The 21,549-nt window shown below is 37.6% G+C and overlaps 1 protein-coding gene across 7 annotated transcripts in view; it reads left to right on the plus strand.

Moving 5' to 3' along the window:
* Positions 1-21,549, plus strand: part of LRRFIP2 (LRR binding FLII interacting protein 2) — a 105,236-nt gene that overhangs the window by 52,121 nt on the left and 31,566 nt on the right. For 3 of the 7 annotated variants that reach the window (XM_036094180.2, XM_036094183.2, XM_078073763.1), the window contains exons 4-6: positions 15,282-15,326; positions 16,874-16,990; positions 19,739-19,810. In XM_036094180.2, the coding sequence (XP_035950073.1) occupies positions 15,282-15,326; positions 16,874-16,990; positions 19,739-19,810 (234 nt within the window). Of the gene's footprint in view, positions 1-1,011; positions 1,087-2,338; positions 2,387-2,467; positions 2,513-3,378; positions 3,427-3,892; positions 3,950-6,170; positions 6,240-15,281; positions 15,327-16,873; positions 16,991-19,738; positions 19,811-21,549 lie in introns of all 7 variants that reach the window. The other 4 variants (XM_036094182.2, XM_036094184.2, XM_078073766.1 and 1 more) reach the window with 2 other exon arrangements.

Here is a 21,549-nt window from a genome sequence, read left to right on the forward strand (position 1 = left end):
CCAATGTTAGAGTTTTTAATAGATTATTGATGGTGATAGAGAATACTGAAATACTCTTTCTGTTAGGCTGCCACAGTACTGGCAGGAGAATCACTCCCAAGCTCCCTCTTAACTGGTTCCTGTGGAAGGGGCTCTGACCTTTGGTAGGGTGAGAGAGGATCAGTAGGCTTTGGCAGGTAGAAGGGAATATAATGGAGAGGACATTAGTGAGAAGCCCTGGAGGGTGAAGCCTTGGGAGCTCTGGGGAGAGGTTAGTCCTGGTGCCTTGTTGAGGGGGTGGTGTGGGGAGGCCAGGCCAGGAGTGGCAGGGGTCAGTGGGCGAACGGATTCCCCCCCCCCCCCACCGATTGCAGTGTCAGCAGTGCAGGAGGAGGCCATCAGTCAGGGATTGCTTACATTTCCTTAACTCTGAGTGAAAAAGATGGCTGGATAAGTTAGAAAGGGAGTTTTATAGACGACGGCCTCTTTGCCAGGTAACCACAGTCTGTATGTGGCCTGTTTGTGCGGTGTATCGAAGACGAACCTGCCATAGGTGTTTAGGCCAAACCTGTTCAGTACACACTTGCACTGTGCCTTTGGTAACTTAATTCGATATTTTGACAAATAATGGGACTAGGAGAAGTTTGAAGAAAAAGACTTTACTATTTTCTCTGGCATTGCCAAGTGGATTATAAAAGTGGTAATTACTCAGTTGTCTTGGATTTTTCAAGGATGTTACTAAGAATGACATGAGAATAAATCACTTATTATTTCCATTCCATTTTGACTGAGGCTTTATGCTCATGTTTTTAAAGTAAAAAAAAATTAGTAATGACTTGGTTTGAATACAGTTAACCTTTAATATTATTGGAGACCTGAGATAATTATTATTTTGACTTTTACTTAATGCAATTCAGTGCTTTAAAGTCATTGTTTTGGAGGAGAGAGGGTTTGGCAATATTAGAGTTTGCCTTTGTGTATTGTCAACAATGTTTAACCTAAGAAAAATGGGTTTAATTTTACTTTTTGCAGAGTGGCCTCTACTTTGACCAGAGAAACTATAGCAGTCTTAGACATAGCAAACCCACCTCTGCCTACTACACTCGGGTTTGTCTCAAGCTTTTTGGCTTTGTGTGTTTTATCCAACTTTAACACACTTCTAACCCCTGGTTTTGCATTTTGACTAGTTAGAACTAATCTGTGAGTGGCTGTGTGTACACTGGTTTGTGGTAACTGAATTCATAGAGTCTGTGTATCTCTAGACGATGTGAACTATTGAACCACCACATTTACAAATGAGTACCGTTTTCCCCAGTTTTTTAAAATGCAAAATACTTAGCATACAAAAATGTTCAAAGAATTGTGTATTAACCACCCACGTGCCTACTACTTAGATTCTACAATTAATATTTTACTATATTTCCTTTATCGTATTAATGTCTATCCATCTATCCATCCATCGATCCATCTTTTTTGGGGGGATGTATTTCAGAATAAGTTGTAGGCATCACTACACATCATGGTGGTTGGCCTTTTAATAAAAGCTTACATGTAAAAATTTAAACTGTAATTGGGATGAAAAGAATATTTGTTTAATGTTAGAATCCTTGTTTTTTCAAGACATTTGGCACATCATACATTTAAAACATAAATATGTGGGACATAGTACATAGAAAATAATTCAGTTGTCAAAACCTGCATACGCAACTTAGATATTCTTATTTTCCCTGTCTGATGGGCTTGGAAAAAAGAGTTGAAAATTATTTTCAGATGACATCAGAAGAGGAAAGATTTAATTCCATTTTTAAAAATGCTGTGCCTTGTTAGTGACTTGAATTTGTTGTGACCAGTACATTTTTTCTGATTAAACTAAGATACTTTGTCCATGGCTTGTGTATTTGTAGTGTTAACTTGGAGCTCATTTACCTGGTTCCTCAGCAGTCAGGCTAAGCTCATCAAGAGTCTGCTGTGAGATCTCAGAAAGTGTCCCAGGAGCTGCTGGTGACCCGGGTGTGGCCACTGTCCTCCACACTCCCTGTGCCGTGGCCCTCTTTTCTTGAGTGTTTTCTTAGGTTGCCACTCCATCTCCTAACATTACTACTGAAAGCCCAGTAAGACTTAAACACATTTATAGAAAACTATTCCAGGTGTCTCTCTTATCCCTTAAAATGGGTATTCAAAAAGATTTCTAATGGCTAAGTTTTCCTCACCTTATGTGTTACTTAACTCCCTTAAGCATTCAGGAATTGCTAATCAATTATGGAGTGTAGAATAAACACAGCTTCTGCTCTCGTGATGGAGAGACCAAGTCTCCTTTTGCTGAATTATCTTGTTCTGTTTTGTTTTTCTTTCTTAACAGTCTTCTTCCCTGTGTAGTGACCCTCTGGCGACCTCAAAGAGTACCAGGGTTAGTACTTTCTGAGAAGTGTCTTGCCTTCAGAACTACCAGTTGCTTTTCTTTGGGTTAAATCATGCGCTTTTTTCATAGGCCTCCTCTACTGCAAATTCTGGTCTGCTGAGAAGTACCAGCCTGGTTTGTGTTTTTCTCTTCCAACGTGTGTACTCCTGGTGGAGCCACTGTCATGGTGCTGACCCTGGCTTGACAGCTTTCCTCCAGAACAGTCAAGGACACATGGCTTTGATGCTATGTACACTGCAGAATGTGCTGCCAATGCTTAAAATGCAAAACTTTAGGGTAGTAAGAAAAAAAACAAAAACAAACCAGCCCTATTTTCCAGATAGTGCTGGCTGTTGGGAGGCCCTTGCTTACGGTTGGTTTCCTGTAGAGAAGACAACCTTGCATGGGCCCCACTACACTTGTATACTTTTGTGAGATGGTTGCCCATGCACAGATGTCATATTTCCTTTGGGACAGCTGTGGCCTTGGCCGTGTTAATACTAGGCTCTAATAAAGCAAGCTGACTAGGAAGCAAAAGCCATTATCTGTGTAACGTGCGCCATAGTTCTGTGTAATGTGCAAGTTGTGAGCTGGCTGCTTTCAGGCTGTTGCTTTGTTGTGCTGTGGCCTGTTCTCGTAGACTGGCAACTGGAGGCTTTGTAGGTTCATTTTATTGTGCCAGTGGGCAAAATGCTTTATGTCCCTCACTTTGTTTTTCTGCTCAGTCCCCTCTTTAGAGAGAATAAATTCATAAATGTTCCTTGTCCTAGTTTCATAACATGATGGTGAAAAGAAATACTGTAATGCTGCTTTTTAAAGGAAGTGTGAGTTTGAAGTTTGGGGACTGATGTAGGACTTTACACATATCAGTGAATGTTCTCACCTGACACACTACACTACAACACTTTTTTGGAACTGAGTACTTCAAAGAAATTGTGACATTTTCAAAACAACTTTGATACCTGAATAAATAGATGAGTGGTATTTCCTCTGTTCTTTAGGTGTCATTGTATGATGGTGGATTATATAACCCTTATGGGTCTCGAACTGTAAGTCCAACCAGGGGGAGGTGGTGAGGAGGGAGGTGTGTAGGTGGGTACAGTTTACTTACAAAGAAAAAGTCATTTAATCTGACCTGCAGTTGCTCTATAAGCTGTGACCCATAAGCTAGCCAACGGTGACTCTCACCCAAGTTGTGAGGAACTGCCTGCTGGAAATCATGGCTTACAGTATGAAGGGAATATAAGTGGAGAAACCTCTTTTCCTGCTCATTAGTCCCTGAGGAAGAGGATGGGAGCAGTGCTCCTCAGGGCATCCCCTTCCCCTCCTCACCCTCCAGCTGAGGGCTGCTGGATCTAGGGGGTTGGGAGGAAGGAAGAGTTCCAGACCTGGGAGAACAGTCACCTTCACCCCGGGAGCCAGCGGCCACTTAGGTCCAGGGTCACGAATGTATTCCCCCAGCAGGCAAAGGAGGTGGCCATTATTGTAAAACCTTTCTTCTTGGAAACTTTATAGCCATCTGAATACAGTTATTACTCATCAAGAACAAGTTCGGCCCGAAGCAGTCCTGTGGTGAGCTGTCTGGTCTCTTTGCATGCTTTATAGATACTTTCAGTTGTTTCCTTAATCTGTACTCACAATTCGGAATATTGAGGATGCGTGTTTCACTCTTTTGTGCATGGGTTATCATTTTCCTTCAGTACACAAACTCAGGTATACTAATTTGTCCTAATTGGTGGTTTCTGTGTGAATGTGACTTAGCACACAATTTCTGAAATGAGTCTGGAACCAGTGCCATTAGAAGTTTTAAAAAATTTGTATTGTCGTTTATGTGAACTTCTTATCTTTTCAGTGGTGATAATTCACTATATGGGTTGATTATCCTATGTTTCTCTTTTCTGTCTCTGCTTCCTGCATTGAGCCATTTCACTTGCTTGCCAGCACTTCAATCAATGGAATGAAAGGAGAAGTAATAAAACAAGTCAGCTTTTAAAAATTGTTTACATAAAAGACGAAACTGGGATAATTCTGATCACCTTATCTTTCTGGAATATTAAAACTTTTCTTTTTTAAGTTATAAAAGTAGTATTAGCTTAAGGAAAGTCCAAAGTAAAAGTCCCGTGACCCTTTCCCTATGTTCCCTTTTCTACTGAATGCGTTTTGGAGATAGTTTTATGTCAGCACATTCTTTTTAATGGCAGTATATTATCCCACTAGTGCATGGGTTGTACATTTCTTTTTGAGGATTTCTTTTCATAGGTGTTGTTTTTGGTTTTTGTTTTTAAACTGTAGTTGACACACAAGGTTACATTAGTTTCAGGTGTGTAACATAGTGATTTGACAACTCTGTATATTATGCTGTGCTCGCCACAAGTGTAGCTCGCATCTGTCACCACACAGCATGATTACAATACCATTGACTATATTCTCTATGCTGTAGCTTTTATCCTTGTCAATCATTAAATAACTGGAAGCTTGTATTTCCCACTCCCTATCGATGGACATTTAGGTTGCTGTATTTTTGCTACAGCAAACACTTGCATAATGGACTTTCGTATACAGCTGTATTTTTGTGTACTTATGAGTAGATCTCATGTAAGGTAAATTGCTAATCATTAAATGATGGGGGTCAAAGAGTATATACGTTTAAATTATGATGCATATTGCCGTATTGCCCACCAAAAAGACTAAACTAATTTACATTTCCAATGGCAAATGATGACTTTAGGAACTACTTTGTTATTCTTGACAGTGTCAAAATAGGAGAAATTACTAAAGCAGTTTCTTAATGGTCAGTACAGATTGCTCTGTGGAGTGGAATAGGTGAGCTATATAGATTTTATTTTATATTCATGTTGGGCTCTGTTCTCCTGCCATTTCCAAGGGGCACTTCTCAAGAATTCCACTCCTATGCTTAACAAAAATGTACACAGGAATGTTTAAGGAGATAAAGGCTTTTTGATTTAAGTAGGAAGTTTACTTTTACCTCACTCCGTAATAAAATTCCACTTGGCAATTCTTGGGCCCGGTAGCATTTTTAATGTACCAATATGATGGCCCCTTGCAAACAAAATTATGGTAATACATTTTCAATCAAGTGTAGAACCTTGTCCTTGTGTGCTGGCTGCATGTTATTTCATTTGCAAGTTGGGTTCAGAGTTATTATCTCGGTGATGCCAGAATGGTTCCTCAGTGATGTCAGAATAGAGGTAACATACACACGGAAGATGAGTCTTCTGCTGCTCGTGGAATAGGAAGAAAACTGTAGGGTGACGTTAGAAATATCTCCACGCATTGCATAGGAATGAATAAAGGAAAGTAAGAATCATCATTTCAGTGTCCTTGCTGGTAGGAAATTCTGTCTTTGACTTATTTCACCTGAAGATATTCTTAGATTTTTCTCTCCCAACTTAAGCATTAAGTATACTTGTTGACCCCCTGATGGGCTCCAAAGGGCCTAGTGGTTTAAAAAGCATGAAATCCCTAGCTGGTGTTGGTTGGTCTATTTATGCCCTAGCCCTCCACTCCTGTCCTCTTTTTTTCTACAACTTAAATAAAAGAGAAAGTAGTATTTTATTCTGTGTGCTTTTTAGAAATATCATTTGGTTTTTAATGATACTTTATTATACTTTGAAGCCACTTTTCTGTTTGATGGTGCACAATAGATGGGGCCAATTATATGCTCATGTAGAGTAATTGCATGCTTCCCCAAACCTTACCTAATGTGCTTGCAGCCAGGTAAGACCTGTAGTGAAATCACATGTTTTTCATTATCTGCTTTTAATATCTGTAGTTTACCGATGATGACACTGCAAGCATTGCATCTTCTGGTCGCGCCAGTCGTGGGCGAAGGGACAGTGTGGTGAGCGTGGTTTGCATGCAAACTCATACAATAAATTTTTAAAATGCCCCCCTATATGTGATCCCATGAAATATCCTGGAAAGTGAAATTTGCATTTGACAAAAATGAGCATTTTCCTCAAATTTAGCTTATATGAATAATTTGCCTTCAAAAATGTGTTCCTGTGAATATGTATTCTCTGTGGGCTATGGAAGCTTTCATCAATAACTTGCCTCTTTACACCTCTTATGTGCAGGTCTTTGTGTATTTGAAAGATTTTCACTTTTTATTCTTTGTTGCTGTTTTATGTACATGCATTTATGTGCACAGTTCACCAGTAACAAAAGTTTCTCCAGCAAAATGAATGCTCCACTTGGCATAAAACTCGTTAACTATGGATTACAAATCATGTTGCCATCAGTTGCTTTCTTCGCTGTGTATTTAAGATGTATTGTTTATAGTTTATATATCTTTTAAGAGCTGTGAACTTTTTAATAGTCGTTGATGGCAAAATTTAGAAATTCTGGTCAAAAATTCTGGTTAAAAATTCAGCTAGCATAATAATTGTAGAGACAACAAATAGGTAGGTCAAAATACAGATTGGTGTAATTTCAGATTATTCTTTTGATGATGCTGGAAGTTTTTCAGAGAGCTGATGACATTTTTGCTATATTTAAGAATTGATTTGAAAATTACATTGGTAAGCATGATATGTCAGCTTAGAGCTCGAAAAGAGCCATGTTTTGTGAAAGATTGTAAACCTGAAGCTTTCATAGAAAAGGGGAACACCGAGTGTTTGTGAGATTTGTTGCCAAAAATGCAGTGATCTGTTTAAGGCAATTGTGGTCCATTGGCGAACCAGTTAATGCTCATACAGCTGAAGGAGAAAAAACAAGCCAGGATACCTGAAAGCACCTTGGAAAGTGATGGAGTAGAAAGGGCAGGCAGGGACTTTAAAGTAATGATGCCTGGGTTTGAGCCACTTCTATAACCTGTTAGTTGTGTTAATGGCAATTTATTTGTAATGGGGATGTTAATGACCGTCTTTGTAGGTAGGCTTAATATATGCAAATGAATTACTTATGGAGAAGAGCTACAAAGTTCTTGAGACAGTAGGAACCAGTAAAATATTAGGTATATGTAAATCTAAGTTGTATTACTATTACTATGAATAAAAATATTGTTGCTTGACTGCATTAGCCCTTAGCAAAACTTCACACTTGTAAGCCTTCTTTGTCTCTGTGGATGGATTTCCAAATTCACTTCCTGGAATGGAAGAGTTTTTAGGCAAGGTAATCAGACAGAGCTGAGGTAAGGAAAGCTGATAAGTGAGGTAAAAAATACTCCCTACTTACTAATTCAACAGATGTTTATGGAGTACCTATTATATGTGAGGCATTGTATTAAGTGCTGGGAATCATGTGGTAAGCTAGACCAGATTTCTGATGTCGTGGAGCTTATATCCTAGTGAAAGAAATAGAAAATAAACAAGTAAGCAAAGGAAGAAAAGAGAAGTAACCCCAGGGATTGTGAAGAGAACAGCAGGTGATGGGACAGGGAACATTGAGGGATGCATGTGCGAGTGTGCATCCCTTTGGAGGGGGTGGTCAGAGAAGGCTTCCCCCAGGGAAGTGACCTTTGAGCTGCGACTTGAAATGGGAGGAGCCAGCTGCCTGAAGAGCGGGAGAAGAGTTTTCTAGGCCAATGACAAAGTCTCAGGTGGGAAAAGACTGAGTCTGGGGAACCAGAAAGGGGCCAGTGTAGTTCTTTCATTATTTTGTCTCACAGTTCCTGGTCTTGAGGAGTATGAAAAAGAGGGAAGTGTAGAAATTGAGCAAATAGTGCAATAAATACCCTGCAAAGAATGCTGCATTGAGCATATATGTGCTTAACAGAGTTGATAGCTGTAATGAACTATAAGTTTTTGAAATATGGTAGAGGCTTGAGGTAAATATTATCCTAGTGAGGATGATGCATGTGCTAAACACGGGAGTCTTTGCTGGCCCTCGGCAGTAAATGATCTCTGTGGTATACAACTCGAGTTAAGGTGCATAAAAGCTTGTTTTAGGGAGCTGTGATTTCCTTTAGGAACCCTTTTATGTTTCTTTTCTACTTTTTCGAGTAGGTTAATTGCAGCGGTTTCCTCATTGCATGATACTTTATCAAGCACCAAAACAATATTTTTTTCCCTCATTTGACAATGTTCTTCTCCTTCTCCTCTCTCTTTTCTTAACCTTTAAAGCATTTCATTTTTTTCTGATTGAAAGGTTTCTACCGCTGATTATTTTAGTCGCTCCAATCGTAGGGGGAGTGTAGTCTCAGAGGTGGATGACGTCAGTATCCCCAATTTGACCAGCGTGAGTGTATTGCATGGGGGTGGTTTTGGTGTCTCAGGCTTGTGACTAACGGCTAATACATTAGCTATTTGAAAGTTAGGAGCTTAATTTACTGCTTTAATTTTTATTGGGATAGAGTAACATAAAGTACAGTTATTTGTTTTGTTTTGGAATGTATATACTGATATGCTTTGATTTTTTAAAAAAACTTTTCTGTGAAAAATTTCACCTGTAGAACCCGTCAGCAGCTCCAAAAATTACCAGTGTTTTGCCAATTTTGCTTCATCGCTTTCCTCCCTTTTCCCTTTTTTTTTCCTGAATTATTTTAAAGCAAATCCATGTCATTTCCCAGTAGTTTAGTATGCATCTCTAATTGAGAATTTCTTTTTCATATTTACTCTACCATTATCATACCTAATAAAATTAAAAATAATTCCTTAAAACCTCTAATACCTAGCCCATTTAGATATCCCTGATGAGTCTTAAAATTTTTCTTCCCTTTTTATTTTGGTGAATATATAAAGTACTAGACAGACTTTGAAGGTTGAACAGTAGGAGATATTACTTAGTAAAGTGTCACTAATTTATGGTAACTGGGAAGAATCTAAATAGATTTTAAACATTTGGACTATGGCATTATTTTGAAGAAATGCCTGTCCATTGCTTTCACATCACTGGGAACTGAATTTAGGAAAGATTGTCCTTGATGCCTTGAGGCATTTGTCTTAATGAAGGAACTCCAACCAGCATATACCTCCCTGCCTGATCTAATAGCCTCTTTTTCTCTTTGACACCTCCTGTCCCTTGCTGGGATTAGTTTTGTTTTGCCCATAGACCAATGCTGTCTGATTTTCAAGCACTTTGAAGCAGGTGAGAGGCAGTGTTTCCTAACCAAAAAGTTAGTTTTTGAATGAAGAGATATTATTTATATTTAGCACATTGCTCGTTGTATTTAAATAGCTACTTTTGAATGACTTTAATCCTGGAAAATAATTTTAAGTGTGGTCCTTAAGTATTCCAGATTGTTGGATCTCAAACCTGGCTGTATATAGCAACCCTGTCTTGCCCTCTGTCAGATCAAGGAATCTCTGCACGCCAAGTTGGAAGATTGGCTCCCAAGTCTTTCCCCTGAAATATTGCTCATTTTATTGGTTTGCTTAGCAACTTATTCTTTTTTTTTTTTTGTAGATATAAACAATTTAATTTATTGTATACACCTTTTTTTCTTAAAAACTTTGAATTCTGTTAGCCTTTAATTTGTGATGGTGGTTATGTCCTCCTTATATATATTTCTTGGCAATTTATTTTAGTAACTACACAGAAGTGAAAAGCTTGATAGTTTAAAAAAAAAAAACTCCCTGCTTCTACTAATTTAATATAACTCTTTTCTTTACCCAGGTAATTATTTTGGTTTATTTACATATTTTTAAATAAAAATTATACATATTTAAGGTGTATAACGTGATTTGATATGTATACGTTATTATATCAAATCATCATGCTGTACACCTTATAACATAAACAAAAGATTCTCTAGAGCAGTGGTTAGCAAATATGGCCAGCAACCCCTTATTTTATAGCCTGTGAGCTAATGGTTTTTATGTATTTTTTTTCATGATTATCTAAGTACCTATATGATATCCTTAATTTTGCCTTTTGGCAAAGCCTAAAAATTTGCTGTTCCCCTCTCTAGAGCAAGAATTTTCTCTAATATTATTTCTTTTAAAGGGTAACTATACAGCTCATTGTAGACAAATGAAAAGTGGACTTGACATTGGTAAGATCCTCCCCACACACTCCACTTTTTGATATAAGCTAGGAAATCTGCATTTTTTTGTGAAATAGCCTGATTTTAAAATGCTGACAATGAATTCAAAATTTTAAAAGTCACTTTCAGGCTTCCCCATTGTGGATCAGATAAATGTGTACATTCTGCTCCATTTATAACTTCTGAGCTAGGTGTGCTGAAAAAGGGTGCCAGGCCCTGATTTGGCAAGACTCATTATATGGATATTTATGATTGCTCAAGCCTCTGGTCTTTTCTTCTGCATTGTTCCTTTGTCCCATCAGTCAGGCTGGGGAAAAGGATGTAAATGTGCTTTCATTTTACTGATTGTTAATAATCAGACCATTTCTGAATGGAATCCTCAGCCATTTTTGCTTTAGGAGATTATTAAAATTAATTGCTCCCTTCCCTTCTGTGGTTAGGGAATCAGTCATCAGTTTTCTGGTTGTTTTTTTTTTTCTCCATTAAACAGTTTTTGGTGCATATTATTACATCCATATATAAAATTAGAAGTTAAAGGATTAGACTCCAACAACTACATTAAACAACACTATAAATACTTTGACTATAATTTTATAACTTAAAAAATAAGTTTATTCAAATGCCTAATTATGAATACCTTTATCTTCTGATCATATATATTACATTAGATTTACTGATACAGTTGACAGGAATGGGTGCTGCATGATACACATCAGATATGCATAGCTCAATTACATCAGATCTCTGATACCTTTTTTTAATATATTTTTAAAGATTTTATTTATTTGAGAGCGATAGAGAGCATGAGAGTGAGAGAGAGAGAGAGAGAGAAAGAAAGAGACCACAAGCAGGGGGGAGTGGTAGAGGGAGAGGGAGAAGCAGATTCCCCACTGAGCAGGAAGCCTGATGCGGTACTTGATTCTAGGACTCTGGGATCATAACCTGAGCTGAAGGCAGATGCTTAACCTACTGAGCCACCCGTTGCCCTCAAATTTCTGATGTCCTTTTAAGAAAAAAATATAATTAGAACAAGATGTAAGTCTTTATTTCTAAACAACTCTTTTAAAAAATCTTTTTTATTTTTTCTTTTGAGAGAGAGAGTGCACACAAGGGGAGGTGGAAGGGGTAAAGGGAGAGGGAGAGAGAATTTTAAGCAGGCTCAACACTCAGCATAGAGCCTGACCTGGGGCTTGATCTCACGATCCTGAGATCATGACCTGAGCTGAAATCAAGAGTCAGATGCTTAATCAGCTGAGCCACCGAGGTGCCCCTCTAAACCACTCTTGTAAATGACAGTATCGAAATGTATTTACAACTAGAATTCTCTCTTTCTATTCAAAAGGTTCAATTGTATTTTACCATTTTAGTAAGGTAAAATTATCTGTCAAACTAAGTGGCCATATGCTGAAATGAAGTTCAAAGGGCTTTTTATCCAGAGAATAAATAAACATCTTTCTTTTAAGAAGAAATAAAGAGTTTCAAGGATTTGACAAGATACGTATTCTAAGAAATATTTCTCACATGTACTAATTTCAACAAATATTCAAGGAGTTTAGATTTAAAGAGAAACAATCCATAATTTCTAATGTCAAGAGCAAAGCATTTTCAGATGTCCCAGACATAAATAAGGCAAAGGCATTTATCACTGAAATGTGGGAAAGATTATATTTATTTGAGATTTTGTTTACTAGTTGATAACTTGAAATTCTTTAAGAAAATACTACTTTTGAACTTTAAAGCATTCAAATTGGAATATAAAGTCTGCTACCATGTGTTCTTCTTTTTTTAAGAGTTGTTTGTTAGAGAGTATGCAGGCGCGGGGGGACAGAGTAGCGGGGGAGGGCAGACGGGAGAGGCAATCTCCAGCAGACTCCCCACTAAGCAGGGAGCTGGATATGGGGCTTTATCTCAGGACCCTGAGATCATGACCTGAGCTGGAATTAAGAGTCCACCTCTTAACCGAGTGAGCCACCCAGATGCCCTTGCTCTTTTTTTCACATTAATACGAATATGAAATATTACAAGCTTGTTAGCTGACTTCCAAGTTCCAGCTATCAAAGAAACCCTTTTCATGATTGGAAAATTACCTATTTAATTATTTAAGGGTACAATGCCATGATATTTACTTGAAACTTTGTGAGAATAGTAAGGTACAGTTAACATTAATGACTAAGTCCTGAGGGCCATATTTGGGAGAAGGGGGGAAGCTTTGCTTAGTGTTTTTTGTTTTTTTTTTTAAATCTACTTTTTTATTAGCAACTTTCTTTTTTAGCAACTTGATTTACTTTTAGTATTTTTTTCTATCTCGGTTTAATTTGCATGTTTTACAGAATTGTGACCATAAAGTATATACAGCCTTTGTTTTCTGATTTCTCACTTACTAATCTTATAAGATCCTCTTAATTCATCTTATAGCTGAAGGCTTGTATCCTTTTACCAACCTTTCCCTATTTTATACCTTAATATATTAAACATGATTAAATTTTACTCCATTTAAAAGCCTTTTCAGGATCCGGCAGACTCTGGGTCATAATTATGAACATTAGTGTGTTATTGCAGAGCAGTTGTGTAGAGCTCCTGGCTGCTAGAGAGAGCACTGGGGCTTTTGGAACACCAGGTGTCAAGTAGTGTTTTGTCTCAGTGGAAGACAGCACATAATATAGCACAATCTGAGAAGTGAGAACTGGAGTCTCTGGCCAAGTCACTGCAGCCCAAATGACTGGACTGCGGCATGGCTGCTCTTGGCATTTTTTGCTGCCTTAACAATCCCTGAGGTTTGGCGCATGATCAGTTTGGGTTGCGACAGTTGGGATCTGTCAGAAGACAGTGAAAGCAATAGAATCAACATTGCGATGGACTAGTTCAATGATGCAGCCTCTGAAATGTAAGATCATTCCAAGTTGACTGTTAAAAAAAATGGGTAGACTTGGGGGTCATTTTTGTGGGAGGGGAATATGAGCCAGGATTTTAAATAGACCTAGAAGAGTGTTTCTGAGTGTTGCTTGTTTTTGTCTTTAACTCATTAGTAGAAGAGAGTTGGGAGATACTCTGAGGAAAATACGGCAGTTTTATTCAGATACAGTATTTCTTTGATCTGAAGAATAACACTAAGTATCAGGCAATGTGTTTTACTAGTATAAATGTGATGGAAGGTTATTCCTTTTTGCGACAATAATTGTTAACTACTGTAATTGTTTGTTTTCGAACATTTTATATGCGATTTAAAAAAAAAGTTAACTAAAATTAATTCCTTTTTAAGAGTATTATAATAGGGTCTCTCTGTCAAATGAATAAATAAAATCTTTAAAAAAAGAGTATTATATTAAAAAGTAGCAAAAAGAGATCAAAGTCTGAGATAGTATTTATATTACTGATATAGTACTTCTAATAAAGTAAACACCTTTTATTATAAACAGTGTTTGTTATATAAACACTGAGGAAAAAATGAACATGATAAATGTGGGCAATGAAAAAGAACAGAAAAACTTTCAGTTATGAGGAAGTTAGAGTGAAGTGATCTGAATAGAGCCAGAAATAATGGTATTTTGTGTTTTAATAATTAACTGAGGAAAGTTTTCAAATCTTTTTTCTAGATTGGGCTGGGAGGGTTGGTCTAGGTGTTGGAGTCTGGGTATATTTTCATTTAGTTAAATCTCTCTGTAACTTTTTCCCCCTAATGGTAATTGGGACAGTATATCCAGGTAAATTATATGAACACAGGGTTAAAGATTTACAAAACTGAGATCTGGACTCAGCCCTGATTAGTAGTAGTTCAGCTTTCAGGAAAATCTTTTGCCTCTGAATTTCTCTTTCCTCAGCTGTAAGGTCAGGGTTTGGGATTAGACCTATGAGGTACCTCTCTTTATGAAAGAAACACTAATCCTATCCACAGAAGATAGGATAACTCAGTTATGCGTGCCCAAATGATAGGACACTATGTTGTTGTTAAAGTAAATGAAGTAAGTCTGTAAGTACAGATGGGGTATGATTCATTTACTCATTTGCCCAACAAATTTTGAGTCCTTCTATATGCCAGGTGCTGTTTTTGATGTTAGGAATACAGAAATGAACATATAGACATAGAACATACATTAAAGAGAAAGAGATCAAACAATAAATAAACGAATAAATATCATGGGATTAGGGAGTGATCAATGCCATGAAGAAAAATGAGGTAGTTTCTTTAATCTCTGAAACTTGGTAAGGAGAAAAAGAAGATACAGAATGTATTTGGGACATTACTTTAGAATTTGTTGAAGACACGGGGGCCGGTTGCCCTTGGATGGAGAATTGGAAGGTTTGGGTGTGGTATAGTGGGGAGAGAGGCTTACTTCACATACCCTTTTGTGCTGGTTGATTTTTTTAAATTTTATTTTTGACGTATGTACATGTATTGCTTAAAAAAGCAAAAAAAATAAAAAAGCCAAAGAACTGAATCCTTAAGAGCTGTGGGGGAAATCTTTTTTGATGATATATTGAACTTGCTTTAATCGAATTTGAACTTTTTTTGGCTAAGTATACTGGTCTTATCTATGTGTCCCGTGTTCTAATAATGTTTAGATAATAAAGTTTTTTGGCTTTTGGTTTTATCAGTCTTTTTCTTTTGATGTGTACAAGTTTTTTGTGTGTGTGTGTGTTAACATTTGCATTGCCAAAGCTCAAGTTTACATATATTTTTCTTTAACGTGTTTCAAATACCATGAAAAGGAAAATCTACAGGTTCTAAACATGCATAAGGACAGCCTGCTTACTGCATGTCATCCTTAGGGTAAGAATTGAAGTTGTTGACATTTTGTCTTATGTGTCTCAACTTTTATTTCAGTTTCAATATGTTTACTTTTAGGTTCCAAACATCAGTTGAACTTGGAGAACTCAAATGAGGTCACTTCTTTTTTTCCTCTAAAAAAACCCCCAGCATGCTAAGCATCTCTCCTGATTTTTATCTCTGTTCTTTTCTAGTTGGATGAAAAATCTGACAAACAGTATGCTGAAAATTACACAAGGGTGAGTACATAAATTCCTAAGGGAATTAGATTCTCAAGGTCAATTAAACTTAATTTCTACTGCTATTTCATTATTTTACTACATTTGAACTGGTGGAGCTACTCTTCCTTTCTTCATCTATTTCCTGTCCTTGACCCCCCAAATTCCTCTGAGGTTGAATCATGTGAAGCACTGGGAAGAGAAAAGACACTGCATTTTATTTCCTTGAATGTCACTTCTTAAGCTTTTGGCTGCTCTTTTGATTTTCATTCCCTAGAATTTGATCCTGAGAAGAAGCCATTAAACGCTGAAAATGAAGTGTCTTTAGGAATGGTGGTGACAAACTCTGAGGGTTTTTTTTTTCCCGCCCTTAATAGTTAATTTTTTTTTTTTTTTGAGGTAAAATAACTCCTTTCTAGGAGTTGTTTTGTGTTAAAGTCTCTAACTTCTAGAGTATTTTTAGAAAGTCATCTTTGGGAAATTATCAGGATTAATTTCATGCTATATCCCAAAAAGATATACCAGTTCTGTCTGATAGAGATACAGTGCAAGCCACAAGTGTACCCACATATATGTAAGTTTAAATTTTCTAGTAGCCTCATTAAGACAGTGAAAAGAAACGGGTACTTGGGTGGCTCAGTCGTTAAACGTCTGCCTTCGGCTCAGGTCATGATCCCAGTGTCCTGGGATCAAGCCCCACATCGGGCTCTGTGCTCCGCAGGAAGCCTGCTTCTGCCTCTCTCCCACTTCCCCTGCTTGTGTTCCCTCTCTCGCTGTCTCTCTCTGTCAAATAAATAAATAAAATCTTTAAAAAAAAGAACAGGTAAAATTTATTTAAATAATGTATTTTATTTAACCCACATATGTCAATGTAATCAATGTGAAAATTATTAATGAGATATTTTACATTCTTTTTTTCCATACAAAGCCTTTGAAATCTGGTTGTGTATTTTACAATTAAAAATAAAATCTCAATTTGGACTAGCCATATGTCAAATGCTCAGTAGCCCCATGTGGCTAATGGCTACTGTATCGGACAGCATTGATCTGTGTCATTTATTAATCCAGTAGCATAATCTCACATTTAAACTAACTGTGGGAATAGCAGTCTAAATTCAGAGTGATACACAATTTGCTTCAGCTGCAAATTTTGTTTCCAACTTTATCAAAATATTAGAAAAAGAAAAGATTCTGAAGGAGCATCTTCAGGAACTCGGTAGGAGGACTGCTAATCAGCATACCAGTTATAAGTCCTGAACTGTTTTAAATTAATCTGATGTGCTCACCCCAGTGTTGTTTACGATGTAGAAAAGATAAACTTAGAAAACAACTTGCACACAAACTATTTCCTTTGTTATTATGAATTCTAGATTCCCATAAAGTGTTGGGAGTGAACAAAGTTATGCGTAGTATGCCCGGGCCCTTCTCTGGATACCCTCTTCCCATAGCAGTCTACACTCTCCCCATCTTCTCATCCATGCCCCCACCCTGGGCCCAGTTTTAGTTTCCACAGCAAACGTATTTGGAAAGAAACAAGACTTAGATGTGTCCTCTTCCTCTTTCTCTAGCCTTCATCTCGGAATTCTGCCTCAGCAACAACCCCTCTGAGTGGAAACTCATCCAGACGAGGGAGCGGAGACACCAGCAGCTTAGTAGATCCAGACACCTCATTAAGTGAATTGCGGGTAAACCGCAGTCTTTGGTTTGCTTTTTAAAAACCGTTTTTTGGCTTCTTTATAGTATAGTATACTGGAACTATTTAACATTTAATGTGACTTAGTAGAAAGAAAAGGAATATGAGTTCTTTAAAAAAAAATTATTAAAGATAGTTCAGGAATGTGACTCAGATCTGAAAGGAAGGAGATTAGTTAATTCTTTTTGCTGTTTTCTTTCCTGAACATTTGATGGTATTGGAATGAGTTCTGCTAATTTACAGATGCCAGAAAAACTTGTTAATGTATGTAAAGTAATTCTTTCAGAAATAATTGGCCATATTTTAAATGGAAAATATGTGGATATACAAGGAACCAGACTCTAGGAATTGTCGGTCTTTTGAGCTATTATGTATTATTTGGCTGCTTGAATAGAGTTATCTATCAATTTTTCATGAAAAGTGTAGTAATATTTGGGATAACAGAAATACCTGAGTTGAGTCTCCTGGGTTGAGTCCCCATTCTTATTAACCTTTTTATTTAAAAAATGAGGACTTTCAAAATGTATTTGAATGTTTATTTGCTGAACCTGCTTTTTGTGAGCAATGGGGGAAGGGTAGTAATAAAAATTGCATGCATTCATTCGTTCATTCATTCAACATTTATTGAGCCTTTGGCCCCAGAGATTTAGGCCGTGAAACACACTGTGAACTTCAGGAGTTCACTATTTCATAGGGAAGACAAACTGATAGAAACCAGTAAAACCAGGTCGTGTGATAATAGGTAGTAGCCAGAGTAGGGCTGTTAAGGGAATTCAGAGAAGTGTCAGCTACGTTGGACTAAAGTATGAAGGAAGAATACACATGAACCAGGCAAAGTTGAAGGACAAAGCTTTTCTCAGAACTTCAGAGAACCAGAAGGTACTCTGTATAGTACAGTTGCCTAAGGGTAGGATGAGAAGTGAGGAGGAGAGGTGGGTGAGGGGGAAGACCGGGGAAGTAGTTCTGGGCCAGACCACAAAGCCATCATGTATGGGAGCCTAGAAGGCATTTGGTTTTCTCCTGGCTACTGTGGGATATTAAATAGGGGAGTGAGAGTATCTGATTTGCATTCTTAAAGAGTGACCCCAGATCGGAGGAAGCACTGGCGGCAAGGGGAACAATACTCTGTGGTTCAATAGTGAAGTCAAAACTGTGATGGAAGAAGATGCAAGAAATTTGCTCTGAAGAGAATACTGGAGGATACTGGAGTTGATTGGTCAACAGCAGAGAGAGATAGACTAAGAGAAGGTTTTTGTTTTCTTTCAAAGGCGGACTTGATTATTATTTTCATTGCTTGACTTGAGAGAGGACAGGAAGGCAAAGGAAGGAGAGGGTGACTGAGGAGCAGAGTGCCTGAGTGGGCGAGAGGAATGCCTAGGGCGCAGATGGAGGGGGGCCAAATGTGGAGGTTCAGTGCTGCTGACACAGGAGGAGGTGGGGACTGGGGTACTGAGTCAGATTGTAGGCGGGTAGGAGCAGGAGTCCGGCTTATGAAGTGGGCAGCCTGTAAAAGTGGGCCAGTGGTTAGAGGGTGGAGAGGTTTGCAGCAGTGACAGTGGCAGTCAAGAAGGAGAGCCGCCCCAAGCCGACATGGCATGACTTTGCGAGTATCAGTATTTACCAAGCTCTTACTGAGTACCAGCATAGGTGCCGGGGGTGCAGAGTTGAGTAAGATAAACTCTTGCCTTCAGTGGGACAGAACACGGGAGGGAAAGGCCCTCCAGCCTCACAACTTAGCTTGTGCTTGCGGTCTCCCTGTATTGCTTCTTTAAGAGAATGACTTCCTGAAGGAAGTGAGAGCTTTGTATCCTTATACTCGGCTCCTCGTAGCCCTTCGATATATGTCTGTTGAATGAATCAATGAGCAGAAGACAGACAAACCTACAAAGGAGGGAATGAAGAGGGCAGGGGAAGTATAATACAGAAAGTGTGTGTGACTGGCCTTGGAGAATTGATCCTGTCTGTATTGCAGAATGGTACTCAGGGAAAGTAACCGTGGCAGTTATTTTCTCCCTAAATCAAGCATCTGAATAGATTGTATGTAGCAGGGTCAGGTATAAGGGAAACTGTATTTTCCATTTAAAATTTGACCTGCTTTACTTTAAGGATTATGGTTACATTTGGAGCAGATGCTCTTTTCTCATCATTTAAATGGCATCCTCAGCCTAGACTCTCATTAGACATAATGTTTAAAATGTTGGTGTTTAACTTCCTTCCCTTTACTTTCTTACTCCCAAATTAATTGTGCTTGGTAAGCAAGTCATTGAAAGACAACGTTGTTCATATCCATTTATTACAGTTTTTAAAACTTTTGCATGAGTCAGTAAAATTTGCTGCTTATAATTAATTTACTACATGTTTTACTAGTTCTAGGTGAAGCATTATGTTAAAAATTATTTGAATGATTTATAAAATTTTTAATACTATGTTAAGCATATTATAATTTATATAGCTTTTTTCCATATACACCCCCCTTTGCTAATGCTGTTTCAGCACATGTTAATGCCAAGAAAATAGTGAACACTTTAGATTGATTACTCCAGACCTTCTCTAGCCCCACTATCCCCTGACCTGTTTGCCCTATTCCATGGTTTGGAGTGGCAGTTATGCTTGTGTACTTTGATTTCTTTGCTTTTAGTCTGGAATATACAAAAGTAGTTCATGTTTTCAGCTGAATCTCTGAGACTTAAGATATGTTTATGCATGGTTTTATGCAATGGTTCATTCCTATGTCCTGCAGGATATCTATGACCTTAAGGACCAGATACAGGATGTAGAAGGGAGATACATGCAAGGGCTTAAAGAACTAAAGGTATCAGGGCCCATTCTGCAGCCCAAGCATGCTGTCTGTACGCAGAAGGGTTGGGTAATGGTGGTTTCACAAGTTCTGTTAACCCCAGTGCACAGAGCTTTACTAACAGTGTTTGTCTTTCAAGCATGTGCTTAACCTGCAGTGCATAGGAAAGGGGAGCTTTCAGTCTCTGCTTTGTCTAAATGTTTAGTATGGTTTTTGGAATATTCAGTAAAAGATATTACACCTTAGAGTTCTTAAGTTTGTAAAATAGTTGCATGTCCCTTGTGTCTTAGCCATACAAAATTAAATTGGACAAACTCTTAAAAAGTATTCTGAGAATGAATATATATATATATATATATATATTTAATTAAAAATTAGACCTTAAAATTTTTCCATGCTAAATGAGAGAATATTGCCTATTTCTGTCGCCAAATTCAGTCAATATTAAAGGCAGGAGGAAGAAACATCTAAGAGTGCATTATTATAAATACTCCTTTTGGAGGAAGGACCCTGAGATAGAAGGCCTGTGTTTTCGTTTTGTTTCTTCTTCTTTTTTAAACTATAGGTCAAAAAGGATTATACAGATTCAGTGCTTTAAAAAATTTGGAGGTAAATTTAAATGGGCCTAAATCTTTTCTGAGCAAGGATGGCTACCAGTTTTCAATATAAGTGTCCGAGTGAGGCAGACAGTTTGGTTGTCAGTGGCACTTGGTTATCATGCGCTTCCCCATGTTTTATTTTGAAGTTCAAATCTAATATGAGGAAACTAAAAGTTTTCCTGAACACATGCATGTCCCTGTTTGAAATAAAAAATACACATCAGGCCTCTAAAATCACATAAGTAAGGCATTCAAAAAGGTGATTCAGGATATGCTCAAAGGACAAAGCATAGGCCTAATACGCAAGGCTTTCATCAGCTTTCCTGGCGTGATGTGAAGTAGCCCAGTTACCAGTCAAAACCTTCATGTGGATGATTATTGTCCATAAGGAACTTATGGTTAAGACTCAGGACCAAAAAGGGTAGAGAGTCCTATGGAGAGTGTCCGGGAGGGAAGTGTGGAGGCCGCTGATATGGCAGCGTGTGAGGCTATCAGTAAACATCAGGAGAATTATAGAGGTAGTATGTGGATGTGCTCAGTTAGTTTTCATGGCTCTAATCTTCAGGATTTAATCCCCTCTTAAGGTTTTAGAGATAAGACTTTTGGAAATATCTTGAATCAAGGGAACAAATCCTATATATTAAGTAAATACACTCATGTTGAATTCTTATATGTATCAGGAAAGCAGGCGATTCAGAGGCATTCTTACTTGCTTTTTATTTTATTTAAAACATTTTTTTCTTATGTTTTAGATCTACCATTTACTACATTCTTTGAAGGATACAAAAGAACAGATTAAATTTATTTGAGACCAAACAGATACAAGATCCCCTTTTTTAAGACAAAAAGCAAAACTTAATGTTCCTCACATAAATGATACCATGCTAAGAAAAACTGTAAAAAAATACATTAAATATATCCATGTTTAGTGCAACAGAAGCATATCCAGAGTAAAGGAAAAATTACTTTGTGATATACAGTGGTGTACCCTGCTTTATTTTTTTCATTTAGAAGAGATCTATTTTATTTATTTTTATGTTTATTTATTTTATTGGAGTATAACATACGGTGCTGTATCAGTTTTAGGTGCACAACATAATGATACAAGAATTCTCTACATTACTCAGTGCTCATCATGATACGTGTACTCTTAAT

This window comes from Halichoerus grypus, chromosome 1 (genome assembly GCF_964656455.1).
Source record: "Halichoerus grypus chromosome 1, mHalGry1.hap1.1, whole genome shotgun sequence".
Taxonomy (NCBI): domain Eukaryota; kingdom Metazoa; phylum Chordata; class Mammalia; order Carnivora; family Phocidae; genus Halichoerus; species Halichoerus grypus.